The following is a 19,316-nucleotide window of genomic DNA, read 5'->3' on the forward strand; positions in this document are numbered from 1 at the left end:
AGAGCTCCACCTGTTCAACTTATTTATGTATCCGCTAGAGGCCTGGTGCACAAAATTTGTGCACTGGGGGGGAGGCACTCAGCCCGGCCTGCACCCTCTTGCAGTCTGGGAGCCCTCAGGGAATGTCTGACTGGCGGATTAGGCCCACTCTCTGTGTAGATCAGGCCTAAACTGTCAGTCGGGCATCCTTAGCACTGTTGCGGAGGTGGGAGAGGCTCCCACCAAGGCTGCTATGCTTGCCAGCCATGAGCCTGGCTCAGGCCTTCTGGCTGAGCGGCGCTCTGCATTGACCACCAGTGGGCAGCTCCTGCATTGAGCGTCTGCCCCCTGGTGGTCAGTGCACATCATAGTGACCGGTCATTCCGCCGTTCGGTCAATTTGCATATTAGCCTTTTATTTTATAGGATTGGTTGATTCTTGCATGTGCCCTGACTGGGGATTAAACCTGCCACCTTGGTGTATCGGGACAACGCTGTAACTAACTGAGCTACCTACCAGCCAGGGATTGCTCTTTTTCCACTTTCAATCTTTTAAGAAATAGATGAATCTGACCTAATCACATTTATTATGAAAACTGAAATGTTTATACCTAGTCCGTGCTATCTAATTTATTTATTTTTCATTTTCTATTTACTGTTCCCTCTTTTTATGTTTCTTTCCTCTATTTCTGCCCATTGTTGAACTGGTCACATTTAATTTGTTACTTTTTTCCATGTTATGTTTTAGAAGTTAAACTTTCCGTTTCTACTCAAAGCTGAGAAAGCCACTCACAGAGAACTAGGGTAACTGCACGCACTTGTGAGTCCGCGTCCGGGGAAGTGGACCTGGCCAATTAACCAGAATGTGGCCGGGGTTTTCATGGCCCGGGAGACATTCCAAGCAGAAGCTAAAACCACTGAGATGAAAAAGTCTGGAATCTCTGTGAACGACACTGAGTCTGTCTGTGGAAACTGCCAGGGACACGTACTGGGAAGAGCTGGAAGGACAGGGCACGCGTGCGGGCTCTGCTTTACAGCACTTTGCCTCGTCTTCCCTCTGAGGTGTGCGAGCCCCTTCCTCTCCTCCCATCTATGCCCACTGTGCCCACTGACCCTCCGGGGAGGGCGGGGGAAGGCACAGGCTGAGAGAGAGCAGGAGCGTGCACCGAGCGTGATCCTCATCGCGTGGCATGTGCTCTGGGCAGCGTCCAGCGTATTCGGGCAATTACGTCTGCCCAACAGATGACAGCCGTCTGCCGGAGGGCTCCCCGCCTGGGCTCTCTGTCACTGTAAACAGTGAACAGGACACGTTGTTCCAGGAACCAGATATTGAGAATTAGCCCATTACACGTAACTCATGCAATTACATGGAAATCTGTGGGCTACTTTGCCCGCAGGCAGGCGTGTGTGAGGTCCTACTGTCAGAGCGAAATGAGTCACGTCTGCTGGGAGACAGCCGCTCAGAGCGGCACGAGAGTGGGGGCAGACGGTGGCGGGTCCTGAGCAGGCTGGGTGAGCTCCGTGTGCCCGGCACAACGGGCAGTGCTCAGGCGATGGCACCGTGAGCTGGCTGGGAGAGGGCAGAGAGGAGGGGTCACAGGCAGGGCTCTGAGAGGCAGGGAACCCTGATGTTGGCTACAGTCATCAGAGCGATATGTCACCGTAGGCCAGCCAGGAAAGCCAGGATGCCGCTGAGGGCCCAGGCTGACCTTCTACACGGAGAGCAGAGGTCAGAAGGAGAACGGTGGTGGGCGAGCCAGAGGTGTGGTGCCCGCCCTGGGGAGCAGGCCCAAGGCAGGGCCAGGGGAAAGGAGCAAAGCAAAGCAAAGGAGGGACACAGGGAGCGGGAGAGTACCCAGACCTGAGGACCCCGGGTGCCAGGATTAGTGCTTGGTAATGATATGTGGGGTCCAGAACCAGTCGCCCCAACATGTGCCTCTGTGGTACATGATTGTTTTGAGCTGACGGCCACCTTAGCCGCAGGCTGAGGAGAAACTTCTGCCCCCACCCCTCCCCTGCCTGGGAGAACTGAATTAGGGCCTTGCTCATAAGAGATGATCAGCAATAACCTTTGACCCACCTCTGCGGCAGGCCAGCTTTTGTTGAGGAAGCATCTGCTCTTCTCAGCATCCTGCACGGACCTGTGAAGCCCCAAGGTGGTCCCCTAACCCCCAGCTCAGGGTGTTCCTGCGCCTCAGTTCTCCTTTCTGTCTCGGAACCTCTCATGTGCACAGGCTCCTGTCCATATGTATGCACTGAATTTGGTTATTTTTCCTTGCTAATCTGTCTCATGTCTACTGATTATTAGACCAGCCAGAGGAACCTGAGGGTAGAGGGAAGGTTGTTCCTCACCCACACATATCCTTAATAATAAAAACACAATATGCAAATCGACGGAACGACCGAACAGCAGAATGACCATCTGGACGACCTTCTGGACCACCATGCTATGACACGCACTGGCGCCAGGCCAGCCAAGGCAAGTGTGATGCAATTGGTCAGGGGGCCCTGCCATCACCCCACAATCGCCCCGCAGAGGGAGGCCCAGTCCACCCGGCTGGCAGCGCTGTGGTGGGTGGGTGGGGCCTTGCTCTGTGGAGCCATCGATTGTGGAGCCCCATGATCAATTGCCTCAAAGAGGGAGGCCCAGGCCACGGGCCAGCGACGCTGTGGCAGATGTGTGGGGCCGACCAGCGATCGCCCCACAGAGGGAGGCCCAGGCCAGCCAAGTGATCCCACCCCACGCATGTCACCTGCAGAGGGAGGTGACCTGTGGTGGGGTGTGGGGGGGAGCACCACACAGATGGCAAGCAGTGGCAGCGGTGGGGGCGGGGCGAGCTGCTGGCAGCTGGGAGAAGAAAAGTCCCTATAGGCTCTGATCACTGGCCAGGCCTAGGGACCCTACCTGAGCGGTTCTGATTGCAGAGGGTGCAGGTGGGCTGAGGGACACCCCCCCCCAGCCCTGTGCATGAATTTTGTGCACCTTGCCTCTAGTTTTTACAGTATAATCCTTAGTGATCTCTGTGACACTGGTAATGATGTCTCCACTTTAGCAATAATAAAACCAAAGTAAAATTAAATTAAGTGATTTGTCCCAAGTCATACAAATTCAGATCTCTCTGACTCTTTTTTTTTTTTTTAATATATATTTTTTATTGATTTCAGAGAGGAAGGGAGAGGGAGAGAGAGATAGAAACATCAATGATGAGAGAGAATCATTGACTGGCTGCCTCCTGCACACCCCCTACTGGGGATTGAGTCCGCATGTGCCCTTGACAGGAATTGAACCTAGGACCCTTCAGTCCACAGGCCGACGCTCTATCCACTGAGCCAAACCAGCCAGGGCCTCTCTGACTAAAGTCCTTTTCGATCCATCAGACACTCTGGGACTTGTCTTTGTTTCCCACAGAACAGAGAGGCTGTACAGGGCCAGGGTTCCCTAACCCTTAGTTCAGATCTGCCTTCCTGATTTTTGTCATACCCACCTCTTATCCTATCTAATAAAGAGGGAATATGCAAATTGACCATCACGCTGTAACAAGATGGCTGTGCCCACAGCAGAGGCAGAAATTCCGTAACACAAGATGGCTTTGCCCATAACGGAGGCCGAGTTCCCATAACGAGCCTTAACAAGCAATCAGCAGGGACCTGAGGCTGCGACCCCCGCCAGGTGGGGCTTGATGAGGGACCTCAGGCTGCATCCCCCGCCCCAGTGTCGGGCCGGGGGACCTCAGGCCATGGCCCCTGCCCTGGTGCTGGGCTGGGGGACCTCAGGATTTGACAAGGGACCTGAGGCTGTGCCCCCAACATGCGGGGCTTGACAGGGGACCTCAGGCCATGCCCCCTGCCTGGCGGGGCTTGACAGGGATCTCAAGGCATGCCCTCTGCCCCAGCCCAGGCCAGGGGACCCCAGGACACTCACCCTGACCCGGCACTGTGCTGGGGGACCTGAGGTTGTGCCCCCCCGCCTGGCAGGGCTTGACGGGGTACCTCAGGCTGCGCCCCCCGCCCTGGTGCCGGGCTAGGCGACCTGAGGCCACGCTCCCCACCTGGCAGGGCTTGACGGGGGTGGGGTCGGCCAGGTCTGGATCTAGCCCAATGGGGATGGGGCCAGCTGGGTCTGGTTCTCGTGCGATTTCGAGGCGCATGTGGGTGGGTGGGGACTTGACTCTGGTTCCCATGGTGCGCCCCAGACTCTGACAGGAGGAAGGTTTTCATATACATTTTACTAATTTTCTTTCATCTCTGACACTTCTATTATAGAGAAAGGGCAAAGAGCAATATTAAAATATTTCCTCTAATTCCCTTTTAATGTGCACGAATTTTGTGCACTAGGTCACTAGTCTCTACTGTAATTTTTGTAAAAATTTTCCTTAAGCTGTCTCACTTTTTATTGTGACAAAGCACACATAACATAATTTACCATTTTAACCATTTTAAGTGTATAGTTCAGCGCATTAACTATATTCACATTGATGTGCAACACATTTTAATTTTCAGTTGGACATATTAAAAAATCATGATGTCACTCTCATGAATGGAAACCAGCATTCCTTTCCATGAACAGAAGTTAACCGTTAGAATACACAGTGAAGACAGCGATGATTAATGAGCAGCTAGTCATTGCACTGGAGGCTCTGAGAAAGGCCTGCTCCCCCACCCCCCATCTTTTCAAGGGAGGACCTCAGGGGTTGGGGAAGTGTTAAAGGCCTGCTCGCCCCAAGTGACACTTCCCCACTGGTGTACTCAGGGAGGTAAAAGAGGGGGAAGGAGGCATTTCTCGCCGCGATGCTGTGATGCCATGCTGCGCCCAGTACCTCCTCCCACCCTGCCCATCACTGAGCACCCCCTGCCTCCCAGACCCACCCACACAGTGGGAGCTGCTGAGATGCATGGGGGTTCCCGCCACCAAGGCTCTGACTCCCAGCCCCGATATAGGATCTCCCTTTTCTTTCCATCCTGGAGCCCTGACTAGGGGCATCCTTTGGGACAAGTCCTTCACATCCCCTTCCCCATTTGCCCCAGAGAAATCAGGGTCTCCCCCAGATGTCCTTTCTCTCTCTGAGTCCCATATGAGCACTAGATGGCTGAGCCCTGGGAGCCTGGCGGCCTCGGATGGCAGCCCTTCGCTGTGACCTGTGTGCGGTCCAACAGTCACTGGGCTGCACTGGGGGTGAATGAGCGTCACCGGGGAAAGGCGCACTGCTAACCCCGTCCCCGCCCGTGGGTCTTAGGGTTCTGGCGGAAAACACAAGAGCCGCTGCCTGGCAGGGGCATGAACAGAGGCGTCCCCGGAGCTGCATCTCAGGTGGAGGGCAGGTTGGGTGGGTGCCCACTTCCCTGGACAACAAAAGTAGTAAAATGTGGGCGCCTGTGTCTCCTTGGAAACACGAAGTCAAAAAGCACAGCCAGGACTTGCTCCTCCCGCTGTGCACGCTGCTGTCAGCACCGGCAGGAAACAAGCTGTGGGGGGCTCAGTGACATGGCTGTGGCGCCCGGAGCGCGGGCTGGGGATAAACACGCGGGGAGTCCTGGTGGAGTGTCACTCTGAGTGAAAGTGGTGGCTTGGGGGCTTGCGGGGTGCAGGTCCCGACAGGAGGGTCTCTGCCCCCCCTCTCCTGGGCGTGGTCAACCCTCCCTGGAGCCCCACCGCGATCTGTGCCCGACAAAGAGCATGCGCGCTCACCTGGGGCTTGGCCTCATCTTTGTCCTTGTAGTAGAACAGCTGGTCCCCGCGCAGCACGAACCAGCGCTGCTGCCAGTTCTTCATGATGCTCCTCTGCTTCTTCAGCCAGCCCGCCTTCAGCACGGGGCCCTGCCCGCAGGGGCCGGGGGGCTGCCCGGGGCTCTGGCTCGGCTCCCCCATCACCAGGCTTTTGGAGCGAGCTGCAAGCCGAGAACACACCAAGTGAGTGGGCAGGATGATGCCTGTTTCAGTCCCTGCCCCACCCTGGCTCCCAGCTGCCCTGTGGCTGGGACACGGGAGCTCAGGGCTCCAGGGCTTGACCACACTTGGCCCATTTCCTGCTCGGCTTCAGAGGGACACGGGCTGGAGCACCTGAGCAGCAACATCCCAAGGTTACCTACCTGAGGCAGGTGCCCGGCTCGCCCGCCTGGTTAGTTTTGGTTCATCTCTGGGGTCCTACGTCCTCTATTTCCCCAGCCTTCTCATCTATCCATACATCTGTCCCATGCATCTGTCCATGCACCCACACACCCGCCCATGGACCCACATAGCCATCCTTCCATTTGTTCAATGGTTCATTCATTTACTCAACTATTTATTGAGTACCTACTGTATGCCAGTCACTGTTCCAGGTGCTGGGGTTAAGCAGTGAAATAAGAGACATGAGGTTTCTGGTCAAGATGGTGAAATAGGTAGATATGCGCTTGCCTTCTCCCACAACCATGTCAAAATCACAACTGATTTATGCAACAACTACCATTGCGAGCCACCTGAAGACCAGCCAAACCAGGGGTCCTCAAACTTTTTAAACAGGGGGCCAGTTCACTGTCCCTCAGACAGTTGGAGGGCCGGACTATAGTTTAAAAAAACACTGTGAACAAATTCCTATGCACACTGCACATATCTTATTTTGAAGTAAAAAAACAAAATGGCAAAAACACCGGCATGTGGCCCGCAGGCCGTAGTTTGAGGACGCCTGAGCCAAACTAAGGATATAAAGAAGCCGCAGCCCTGGCTGGTGCAGCTCAGTTGGTTGGAGCATCATCCTGGACACCAAAAGGTGGCAGGCTCAATTCCTGGTCAGGGCACATATCCAGGTTCAATCATTGGCCAGGTCAGTGTGGGAGGCAACCGATCAATCAATGTTTCACTCTCACATCAATGTTTCTCTCTCAAAAAAAAAAAAAATTTGACAAAAGCATGTCCTTGGGAGATGATTAAAAACATAATAAAACAGGAGAAGAAGCCGCATGGAGACGGGTAGGAAGGGCAGAGACATGGAATGGCAGGTCTCATACTACAGAGTGGTGATTAAAAATTGGGAGGGGATCTTGTCTGCAGAATTCAGCCCTGAGGAACAAGAAGTCCCAGTCTCACACCAGGCCTCCAGCCCAGGCCTCTGGTGCCAGGAAGAGGAGTCCCCATAATATCTGTCTATAAAAACCAGCAGGGATTGCATCCAAGTGAGATGGAGGGCAACCAAGGTACATGCCCTTGACCGGAATCAAACCTGGGACCCTTGAATCCGCAGGCCGACGCTCTGTCCACTGAGCCAAACCAGTTAGGGCTCAACTCCCCTTTTTAACAAACACTTCAGAAGAGGCATCTTTACTCTCTTCTGCAATTCCTCTCCTATTCTCTTATTTGGTAGTAAAATATACCTCACGGTACCATTGTTAAGTGTAGAGTTCAGTGGCATTTGGTACATTCACACTGCTAGGTAACCATGACCATCATCTACCTCCAGAACTCCTTCATCATCTCTGACTGCTTCCTGTTCTCTTTTGACCCCACCCCGTCAGGCTTTCCCTACCTGTTCCACCCAAACTGCTCTCATCAAGGTCACCAATAACCCTCATACTGATCAATCCAAGGGTCACGTCAGTTCTCCCATTCCTTGACCCCTTGCAGCACTTGACCGAGTTGGCCTTCCTCCTCCAGTATCGTTTCTACCCTGGGGTTCCAAGATCTCCCTCCTCTCCCCTCCTTCACTGGTCATCACTCTCAATGCCCTCATCTTGCCCACCTCTTGGCGTGCATGTCTAAGGATAGTCCTTGGGCCCCATTTCTATCCACACTCGCTGTCTCAGTGACCTTCTGTCTCATGGATCTACACACCATGGATGTGCAGAAGGCTCAACCCTGAACCCGAGACCCACATGTCCATGAATACCCCCCTGAGCACCTCCAATGCACATTCCACCCTGAAACCTTCTCCCCACCTGTCAGTGAGACCACGACCTTCAGGCTGGCCTCTGAATTACTGCTGTAGCCCCTCCCCCAGTCTCCACTCCGACATCTGTCTAAGCCTCTTAACTGGGCAGCCAGAGAGAGTTCTTACAGGTGAGAGTGAGGCCATGTTTCTCCCCACAACTGCTCTGCAGACTCCCCTTCTCGCTCTGTGGATAATGGGGCCATCACGACAGCCGCAAGGTCCTCAGACCAGGCACGGGGCCGCTTGACCTCCTGTGCTCCCCAGTCCTGGCCACACTGGTCTCCGCAGCCCTCAGGGCCAGCCACACGCTCGCCACCTGGCCCTGCCCCGCCGTCCTGTCTCTGCAGGGCCTCCTCTCAGGCCCTCATTCTCTTGATCACCCTTTAGAAAAAATACTTGGTATTTAATTTTATTTTTATTATTATTATTTTTAACATTCTCACCCAAGGACATGCTGAGAGAGAGAGAGAGAGACAAAGAGAGATCATGCCCCAAGTGGGGATTGAACTTGCAACCCAGGTACGTGCCCTTGGGTACACAGGACAGTGCTCAACCCACTGAGCCACTTGGGCGGGCTTGACCACCCTTTTAAAGCTGTACCTGCAACTCTCCCACCTCTGGTTTTCTGCTTTAACATTTACTTAAATTGTACTCTGGAAAGCAAGCTACAGCACAATAACATGAAACAAAAACTGTATGAAAAGGGAAGGAAAACACGGCATCCAAACAGAAGACAGCACTGCGCGGTTCCTGTGGAAGGAACGTGAGCGCCTGTCCGGGTGGTGATGCCCCCAGGGGCGGTGGCCGCGCACAGTGCGCTCCGTGCCGGGAAAGGATGCAGGGATGCATACGGAATTAAAGAACGCTGAATGGAACGGAGGGGAGGGGCCCCTTGGGGAATCTAAAATAGCAATTGAAACACCACGTCTGATAAATGTTTATGGATAATAACCTGCGACGAGCACCACAGGAGGCGGTGGCCACTCACTAACCAGAGGCCTCGCCTCCGCCTGCTGGACTCCGGGCTGGACAGATGGCGCTTCGTGGAAGCGGGGCCCAGGCCAGTGTGGCCCTCTGGGGGGCCAGGTCAGGGGGCCCTCTCTGGAGCCCCTGCCACTGCTGGAGGAAGGCGGGCTCAGTGAGGGTGAGCAGTCGGTCTCCCCAGCGCTCTTGCCCCACCCCGACCCGCCCTACACTGGGGATGGCTCCCCCTGGTGGCTGTACCTGCAGCCCTGCAGGTCGCCTGCGTTTGTAGGCCCCTTGGCTCCTGGAGCACACCTTGGGCAGGCACTGGGAGAACCTAGGTTATGCCCCCCACCCCCCACTCCCCACCCCCTCAGCCCTGGCCTCAGCTCCTGGGTGTGGGAGCCCGAAGCCCCTGCAGCCCGGGGTCTCGTGGGAAGCCACTCAGGGGTGAAGAGGCAGATGTCACACGTCAGAGCCCCCGGGGTTCGGGGCGAGACCTCCCTTTGCTGGGCTTTGCACCCAGCTTGGCCCTCACCTTCTGTACTGCTCCCCGCTCCCCCGCCCCTCACTGGTATCCTCACCCAGGGTCTTCTTCGGAGAACCCCACCTCCCACACCGCCTATGGCCTTTAGAGCAGGCCCTGCAACAACAGCCTTGGGGAGCCACTGGGGCCTTGGGGAGCCACCGGGGCGCCTGGCCGCCGCTCAGGGGCGGGCCTGCAGCCAGCCAGGCTGTTCCCCTGGGCAGCGCTGTAAGTGCTGCAGGCCCAGGGCGAGCAGAGTGGCTGCGTAGGGGCTCAAGGCAACTGATTTATCAAATCAATGGGATGTTAAAGCCGGCGGGGGGAGCAGCGAGAGGGCTCTCAGAGCTGAATTGATTTAAAGGGTAAGCACGGAGGCTGGGAGATTGATTGAGAAGAGAGAGGTGAGGTAATGGAAGGGGCACTGGAGGGGGCTGGACAAATGGTTTCATCAAGTTAATGCGATTTGCAGCCACGGGCTGGGGGCGGGGGGGTAGCCAGGCCCACGGTGTCCGGGGAGCCCAGCGCGCCCCGGGCTGGTCCACTACCTGATGTTCCTGAGGACCCGCCTTCCAGAGGGGTCTTTAATTTGTTACTTAGCTGCTCTCTGGCTCACGGGTCACCTGTTCTTTGTTGGTCCCCCATCTGAGGGGTAACCAGCCAGGCCGTCCTCATGGGCCCCACGTCAGGGCCTAGCGGACGAAAGACAAGCGCACAGCCTGCTCCCCCAGAAGTGAGAAGTACTAATTCTGAAACAGTAGTCTAAGGTAGTCTAGAAAGCTTGACTTTTTTTCATAATGGTTATTTGAATGATTTAAAATATCGATATGAAATATGACATCCCAAGTTGTTTTTATTGGCTGCTCTGGGTCTCCTCCTGGCCCAACTCGCCCTGCATGTCCACACGCTGTGCACCCCCGGAGTAGACTGGATCCAGCATTCATTCATCTGGTCACGGAGCTCACGGGCCTCCTGTGCATCCACACTGTGCTGGCACTGGCATGGGGTGGCAGGCACAGCCCTGCCCTGGCAGAGGTGAAAGGGGAACAAAGACACCCCAATACAGGAGACTCATCCCAGCAAGTAGAAGGGGAAATGGGGGCGTGAAGGCAGCAGCCCGACCAGGCGGGAGGCCGGCGGCGTGGTGAGGCTGGAGCGGGTGGAAGAGTGGGTGCGCCATGAGAGCGACTGGCACATCATTTTAGCTGCAGGCCCCTGGGGCACCGCACACACACTCTCGCCCCCTGCTCCTTCCTAAAAGCAGGGCATCAGTTTCCCTTCAGAAGCCGCCTCCCCGCCTGCACCAGGGAGCGCGCAGTGTGACGGTCCCTGTCATCAGCCTTCAGTCTGCATCGCAGGCATCACCAAACCCCTGTTCCCCGACGTTCCCGTCACCCCACCCTGGCTGTGCCTGCCTCTTTGAGGCTTCACCTCTTTTCTGTGAAGTCGCCCCAAACACTACCAGTAAATTTAGATGCCTTTCCTTCTGTTACTTTGTCTTTTATAAGTTTAATTTGCAGGCCCCAGGCTCAGAACGCAGCTGGGGAGAGGAAACGGGCTTCCTCCTACACTGTGGAAGGTTAGGGCAGAAGAGGGAGCCAGTGGGTGAGAGGGGTTACAGGAAGACCTCAGGGCGAGAGCTGGCGGCACACCCAGGAAGCCTGGCTCCGGCTCTTAACCCTGACTGCCAGGACCGGGTCCCTGCCCCGGAACAGCCACACCCTAACGCTGTCCCCCAAGACCAAGGAACGCCTGTTTCTCTGAGAAAGTCAAGCCGGTGGACTCCCGCTAACTATCCGAGGCTGACCCCCACCCCCGCCCCCGGGGTCTCCGCTGCCGCAGCTCCTCGGGAAGCCTGTGCCCCATCAGGCGCAGACAGCGTTAGCTGAGCGCCGTGGCGTGAAGTCGCATGACTAGAGGCCTCTGAGGGCCTGTGTGGCCCTCACTCTTTCCGAGCAGCAACAGGTCCCTGCGTGGCCGTCCCGCGGGACGCCGGCACCCGCGAGCCTGCCGGCCCGGAGCCCAGCTCCCCCTGAAGTGTCAGTGCGGCTCTTCCCGTGCTGTGGGTTTGAGGCTCCGGAAGTAGGGGGCTGGCTGCGGCCGCGAGGCTGCGCTCACCTGCGCTCACCTGGAGCCCCGCCGTGCTGCATCCATCTGTGTGCTGGCCCGGGAAGGCGCCCTCGCACCCTGCACCCTGGAATGTCGCACAGAGCCACACAATAGCGAGTCTCCAGTGAACGCGAGGCAGGAATCCTCAGCTCAGAGACGATGGGGAAAACCTGACCCACGGACTCTGTACCTCGGCAGGGATCTTGGTTCGGAAGAAATCTGCCCCCAGGACTTGTCCGACCCAGGCCTGTCTCCACACGATGAGGGTCAGAGGGCACGAGATCACTGGTTCGTGCCTGTGCCCAGAGGAGTGGCAGCAGGAGACCGAAACACAGAACGGCAGGTTCCTCTTTCCCCAGGTGGGCGCCGCCGACAGGCTGCGTGAGGTCCCGAAACGGGCTGATGGTGTGCAGGCTGAGGCCCTTTCAGCCTCTTGGAGCCCCAGGTTTCCACGAGGAATGGCAGCAAACACAGACCCTGCGGGCTGCCTGGCCTGCAACGCTTCGCGCATGGGGAAGCCGCTCCCTCCTCGGGACTCGGCCGGACTTGTCCCTCGTCCAGAGCAGCTGGCCAGGCGGGCGGCCTCGGCTCCGGGGCAGACCAGCAGGCCACTCACTAGGAGCTCGGGTCAGTGAGTTGACGTAATTCAATATCGGTTATAGATTTTGTTTCTGCCTGCCTACGAGCCATTAGCTTGGATCGATACACGCTCTGCTTTGGCTGAGTAATCACTGAGGCTGTTGATGCTTCGGTGGAGTTGGGCAGGTCCCGGCTGCCTTCCTGGGGGAGCCCAAGGCCGCCTCCGACCCCGGTCCAGCCCAGGACGGGCCTGTTTGGCAAGCATTTACCCCCACTTCCCACCAGGAAGTTCGGCGGCAGTCCAGCCGGAGCTCCTCTGGCCAGACGTGGTCGCTCCTGTGTCCCGAGTGTCCGAGTGCTGGCGCCGTGAACTCAGGGACAACTCCGTGTTCCCATCGGCGGGGATCTGGGAGAAGAGGCAGGAGGAGGGCGGAGTCTTGGGTTCCAGCGCCTCTCTCCAGGGCACAAACTGCCCTCCTTCCCTCCCGGTGCCCAGGCTGGGCAGCTGCAGGCAGATGGCAGTCAGGGGGCAGGCGCAGTGCCCGGGCAGGGGAGCCGGCTGGCAGCCGCTGAGGGCTCTCAGCACTTGTGCTCCGAGGATGAGCCCGGGGTCCCCTCAAGCCCCTGCGGGTGGCAGGTGGGAAGCACCACCCCCACAACACCTGCTGGACGCGCACCCTCCCTTACCGCAGGGCCACCCCCTGCACACGCACCGCCCGTGCTGCAGCCAGCATGGACTCTAGCGCCCGTTCAGCCATGCCACTGTCTCACTGCCCTGCTTACGCCCTACCTGATGTGGGCTGAGCCGCCCCCCATGCCCCGCCATGCCCCTGGTCCCCCCACTGCCTTCCTGCATTGCAGCCACCCCGGTTTCCCAGTACGTCCTGCACGAGCATGTGCCTCAGACCTCGTCGCAGGCTTCCCCCTCGCTGGCTTCCCCGCTGTTGCTGTCAGGGCCTGGTGCATGAGGAGGAAGCACCCAGTCGTGTTAGGCGCCTCTGGGGTTTAAATCCCTGCACTGCCGCCTGGCCGGGCCCCCCCGGCTGGTAACTTCTCTCTGGGACGTGGTCTCCTCATCTGAAAAATGGGGTGGCGGTGCTCTCTTTCTCAGTAAGGGTCTGGTCTCTGGAAGATGAGAGGAGACTGTACACAGGCAGGTGTCACGGGACATCACAGTGGCGGCCCCAGCGTGGCAGCGAGGCCCGGGAGAGGCGTCGAGGGCTGGAGCACGCAGCACTCTGGCAAAGAGGTGGGTGGAACAGCCACGTGGCCTGGCATGGACATGCTGAGCTGGTCTCGCGTTCGGCGAACGAGTGCCGAGCTAGGGCTTTTATTATCGAGGGTGCCCAGCGTTGTCGGCCTTGCCAGGCCTGCCCCGGGCTGTGGGGGGCACAGTAGAGTTGCTTCATGAGCTGTGTTTGCTCTGAAGCAGGCTCCCAGAGTTCACAGGCACGAGCTGTGTCTCTGCTCCGGTTAAACCTTGGTCAGTGCGTGGGGATTAAGTAAACGAGTCTAACCCTCATGCGTGGGGAGAAGGCATCGGAGGGGCATTCGAGCTGCTGATTTTGTCAGAAATGTGGCGCTGCAACACCACAGCGGCCCACGCTGGGTTCTCGGCATCAGCAGCGGAGGGGGCCGGGCCTGCCTGAGCCCACGCACCTGGCACCAATGCCAGCCCTGCAGCCACCCCTGGTTGAGGTGCCCACCCTCCTCCACCCATTTAATCCTGACCCCTCGCCTTCCCCACACCTGCTGTGTGGCAGGTGCCTTTCAGATGAACAAACCTAAGCCAAAGCAGGCCAGAGTGGGTGCAGAGTCCACCTTCTGTCCCTGCTCCTGCCAGGCGACAGTGTATGAACACCTGCCTGTGGGAGAGGTGCTGGCCAGGAAGCAGACACCCCAGCATGGCTCCTACAGACACCCCAGCATGGCTCCTACAGACACCCCAGCATGGCTCCCAGCAGACACCCCGCAGCATGGCTCCTACAGACACCCCATTATGGCTCCTACAGACACCCCATTATGGCTCCTACAGACACCCCATTATGGCTCCTACAGACACCCCGCAGCATGGCTCCTACAGACACCCCAGCATGGCTCCAACAGACACCCCATTATGGCTCCTACAGACACCCCATTATGGCTCCTACAGACACCCCATTATGGCTCCTACAGACACCCCAGCATGGCTCCTACAGACACCCCAGTATGGCTCCTACAGACACCCCAGCATGGCTCCTACAGACACCCCAGCATGGCTCCCAGCAGACACCCCAGCATGGCTCCTACAGACACCCCAGTATGGCTCCTACAGACACCCCAGAATGGCTCCTACAGACACCCCAGCATGGCTCCTACAGACACCCCAGTATGGCTCCTACAGACACCCCAGCATGGCTCCTACAGACACCCCAGCATGGCTCCTACAGACACCCCAGCATGGCTCCCAGCAGACACCCCAGCATGGCTCCCAGCAGACACCCCGCAGCATGGCTCCTACAGACACCCCATTATGGCTCCTATAGACACCCCAGCATGGCTCCTACAGACACCCCATTATGGCTCCTACAGACACCCCATTATGGCTCCTACAGACACCCCAGCATGGCTCCCAGCAGACACCCCAGCATGGCTCCCAGCAGACACCCCGCAGCATGGCTCCTACAGACACCCCATTATGGCTCCTATAGACACCCCAGCATGGCTCCTACAGACACCCCAGCATGGCTCCTACAGACACCCCAGCATGGCTCCTACAGACACCCCAGCATGGCTCCTACAGACACCCCGCAGCACGCGGCCCAGTTTGCTCGGTGACACGCCCGGCCCCCTGGCCTCCGGACACAGCCAGGCTGCGGGGTGTGGGTGTGGGTGGGGAGCTTCTCACACCTCCGAGCACTGTGCTGAGCTGCTCCCAGTCCTGTTAGGAGTGGGACTGAGCGTCTTCCTGATGCTGCCTCCACTCCCAGCGCTCTTCCCACGGTCCTCCCTTCCCTGAAGAACGTTAGAAGGAGAGAGTCCCCACTTGTGATTATTCCATTTACATGAAGTTTAAGAACAGGCGCACAGCGCTCCATGGTGATGGTTAGGAGAGGGCATCGGTTGCGAGGAGGGACTGGGAGAGACGCAGGGAGCGTCTGGGTTGGAGGGAACACTCCTTCTCTTGATCCATCTGCGCACCTGTGACCTGTGCACTTCACTCTGTGTAAATTATGCTGCAATTAAAAACAATTAAAAAGTAGGAGCCCCGGCTGGTGTGCTCAGTGGTTGGAGCGTTGGCCCTCTCACCAAGGATCATGGGTTCAATTCCCGGTCAAGGGCATGTACCCGGGTTGCAGGTTCGATCCCCGGCCCAGTCAGGGCGTAGGCAACCAATCTCTCTCTCTCTCTCTCTCTCTCTCTCTCTCTCTCTCTCTCTCTCTCTCTTTCTCTCTCCCCATCCATCCATCCATCCTTTCCACTCTCTCTAAAAAAATCAGTGGAATAAATATCCTTCGGTAAAGATTAATAAAAGAAAAAAAAGGAAAAATATTAGGAGTGAACAATGAAAATGCTAGGATAAGTGGTATTGAAAAAATCAGGCTGCAATGTTCTTTGAGGCCACGGCTGTTCAAAGACACCCAAATCAGGAATTATTCCTATGACCAGGTCCCTGGGACTTATCCTAGTCACTTTGCTCATCTGAGGGCATCTGCAGTGTCATTTCGGTCCTGAGCAAACTTCTGGAAGGGAGAAAGGAGAGAGGCTGTGAGGTGGAAGGCTGGCCAGTGGTGGACGGCGTCCAGGAGGGAGGCTGCAGCCCTCGGGGAAGGTGGCAGCTCTGAGAGCAGCGCCAGGGCCTGGCCTGGCCGAGGGGACCCCTGTCTGAGTCTCCCTGGCCCTCCTTCTGCACCACAGGCTCCTGCCTGTCAGACCTCCAGTCCCTGGCTGAGCTCCGGCCCAGACCCTGGCTCCCCCCTCCGTGACCTGTTCTCATGGACCGCCGCCTTGGCAGGCCTCTCTGACCACTCTCCGAGCCCTGGCTCTCTCTGCATTTCAGGCACAGCCAGGCGCTATTCCACCAAAGTAAGCACCCTCCCCTTGCTGTCCCTCCCTCAGGACTTAGGGAGCCAGGAGTACCTGCCAAGCCCGGGCGGGCAGCACGGGCACACCCCGAGGTCCGCCACTTGGAGCCAAGCAATTAAAGGTCTGTGAACCCAGGGCGCCCTTAGAGCAGAAACTTCCTCTGAACAGCCCTCCCGTTTGAACTGGCATGAGGTCACATGACCTCTAGACTAGCGTCCCCCCCTCCCCCACATCTCAAGCCTTGGGGTGACACCTGCAGTCTCCTGTCCTTCTACCCCTTAATTCCCCACCCCCAGAGGCAGCCACTTCCAACCACTTTAGTTGGCTCCTTTGGTATTTATCTCTACATTTCTAAACAGTATTTACTTAATCTTTTTTCGTTTTGATTCCTCCACCTAACTAATTAACACATCCATCATTCCATTATCTTCACATATTTATCTTTTTTTTTGGTGTGAACATTTAAGTTCTGCTCTCTTAGCCAAGTTCAACGATCCATACCGTGTTATCTCTATAGTCACCATGCGTACTCCATGGGAGCCTCAGACCTCACTCATCTTACAGCTGACAGTGTGGACCCTCGCACCAACCTCTTCCTGTCCCCCCCCCCCAGCCCGTGGACCCTCACACCAACCTCTCCCTGTCCCCCACCCCAGCCCGTGGACCCTCACACCAACCTCTCCCTGTCCCCCACCCCAGCCCGTGGACCCTCACACCAACCTCTCCCTGTCCCCCACCCCAGCCCGTGGACCCTCACACCAACCTCTCCCTGTCCCCCACCCCAGCCCGTGGCGGCCCCGTTTCCGCACGGCCTCTGTGAGTTGGCCTTTTCTTTTTAGATCCCACATGCGAGGATGCTCTGCAGTACTTGTCTCTCTGCCTGGCCTCGTTCACTCAGCACAATGCCCCAAGGTCCACCCATGTGGCCACAAATGGCAGGACTTCCTTCTTCCTCATGGTTGAATAATATGCCATTGTACATATAAAAATATATGTTATGTAATATGTATACAGTAGACCCTTGAACAACACAGGCTTGAACTGCATGGGTCCAGTTATATGCAGATTTTTTCAATAAATATGTATAGTAAGTACTGTAAATGTATTCTCTTACTTATGATTTTCTTAATAACATTTTATATTTTCTAGTTTATTTTATTGTAAAAATACAGCATATAATTCTTTTTTATATATATATTTTATTGAATTTTTACAGAGAGGAAGGGAGAGGGATAGAGAGTTAGAAACATCGATGAGAGAGAAACATCGATCAGCTGCCTCTTGCACACCCCTTACTGGGGATGTGCCTGCAACCAAGGTACATGCCCCTGACTGGAATCGAACCTGGGACTCTACAGTCCACAGGCCGACGCTCTATCCACTGAGCCAAACGGGTTAGGGCTGTATTTTTTCTTTGAAAAAAAATGTCTATTCAGTTCTTCAGTCCATTTTTAAATTGGATTTTTTGAGGGGGTTATTGAATTGTAGAAGTTCTTTATAGATTTTGGATATTAACCCCTTATCAAATCTATGCTTTGCAAATATGTTCTCTGTAGGTTATCTTTTCATTTTGTTGATGACCTCCTTCGCTGAGCAGGTTTTTAGTTTGAAGTAGTCCCACTTGTTTATTTTTGCTTTTGTTGCCTTTGCTTTTGGTCAAATCCAAAAAATCATCACTAAGACTGAGGCCGAGGAGCTTATCCCCTATGTTTTCTTCTAGGATTTCAGGTCTTACATTCACATCTTTCATCATTTGAGTTGATGTTTGTGCGTGGGATAAGATAGGCATCCAGCTTCACACTCTTGCATGTGGCTGTCCAGTTTTCCCAACACTATTTATCCTTTCCCCATTGTATATTGCTGGCTCTGTTGTCATAAATTAACTGCATGGGTTTATTTCTGGGCTCTCTGTTCTGTTCCATTGATCTGTGGGCCACAGCTGACTTTTATGCCACATTTCTTCTTGATTTTCTCTTTTAAGAATCATCTGTTAACTTTTCATTATGGAAGGTGAGGATTTTATTGCTTTCACTCCCCTGTCCCCACCACACACAAGCACCCATCCCAGCCTCCCAATATAGTTCTATTACAAATTTGGTTTGGTCAATACACAGAATTCATATTATTAGTACTATGTAATTGCTGGTCCCAGTTAAGCTATGTTGTGAACACCTTCCATAATGAAAAGTTAATAGATGATTCTTAAAAGAGAAAATCAAGAAGAAATGTGGCATAAAAGTGAGCTGTGGCCCACAGATCAATGGAACAGAACAGAGCGCCCAGAAATAAACCCATTTGAGACACATGGGGGCAGTGCACAGTGGTTTGTGGCGATCATGAATCCCTGTGCTGGGTGAGGCAGAGAGGTCAGGGGCCTCAGAGTAAGAAAGACATGAATATGAATTCCACCACTTGTTGGCAGGGCACCCATGATTCTCCTTCCACATCTGTTGAGATGGGACATGATGCCTCATCATAGTATAGTTAAGAGAGTAAGGCCACTGGAAGTACTCTCTATCACTCATAAAAGAAAGTCAAAGGACTTTCTCTCTCCATTCCCAAAGTGTTGTCCAGGCTCTGCACGATCACCAAGGCTTACAAGACACTGGTACTCCTGCTAAAGGAGAGAGCTAACCCTGCCATAGCTTTGCTCATCAGCCTAACAATTTCCTCTAAAAGAAGGGACCTCACCTGGCTGGTGTGGCTCAGTGGTTGAGCATTAACCCATGAACTGAGAGGTTGTGGTTCCATTCCCAGTCAGGACACATGCCTGGGTTGCAGGCTTGATCCCTAGTAGGAAGCATGCATGAGGCAGCCGATAAATGATTTTCTCTCATCATTGATGTCTCTATCTCTCTCTCCTTCTCCCTTCCTTTCTGAAATAAATAGACACACACACACACACACACACACACACACACACACACACACACACACACACACACTAGTATACACACACTGAAGGGGCCTCCTAATGGCAAAGGTCAATTTTATTTTAAAACTAGAGGCCCAGTGCATGAAATTTATGCATTGGGGGGAGATCCCTCAGCCCGGCCAGTGCCTCCTCTCAGTCCAGGAGCCCCAAGATCGATCACCCCAAAGAGGTAGACCCTTCCTTCCTTCCTTCCTTCCTTCCTTCCTTCCTTCCTTCCTTCCTTCCTTCCTTCCTTCCTTCTTTCCTTCCTTCCTTCCTTCCTT

At 55.5% G+C, this 19,316-nt stretch overlaps 1 protein-coding gene across 1 annotated transcript in view; it reads right to left on the reverse strand.

The window, feature by feature from the left end:
• Positions 1-1,524: 1,524 nt before the first annotated feature.
• Positions 1,525-19,316, reverse strand: part of LOC307112511 (rho GTPase-activating protein 22-like) — a gene marked incomplete at its 3' end in the record, with an annotated part of 47,976 nt that continues 30,184 nt past the window's right edge. The window contains exons 2-4 of the mRNA XM_079793246.1: positions 5,665-5,864; positions 1,640-1,690; positions 1,525-1,548 (exon numbers count right to left, since the gene is read on the reverse strand). Coding sequence (XP_079649372.1) covers positions 1,525-1,548; positions 1,640-1,690; positions 5,665-5,864 — 275 coding nt within the window. The remainder of the gene's footprint in view (positions 1,549-1,639; positions 1,691-5,664; positions 5,865-19,316) is intronic.

Source organism: Cnephaeus nilssonii (genome assembly GCF_951640355.1).
Source record: "Cnephaeus nilssonii genome assembly, chromosome: 16".
Classification (NCBI taxonomy): Eukaryota; Metazoa; Chordata; class Mammalia; order Chiroptera; family Vespertilionidae; genus Cnephaeus; species Cnephaeus nilssonii.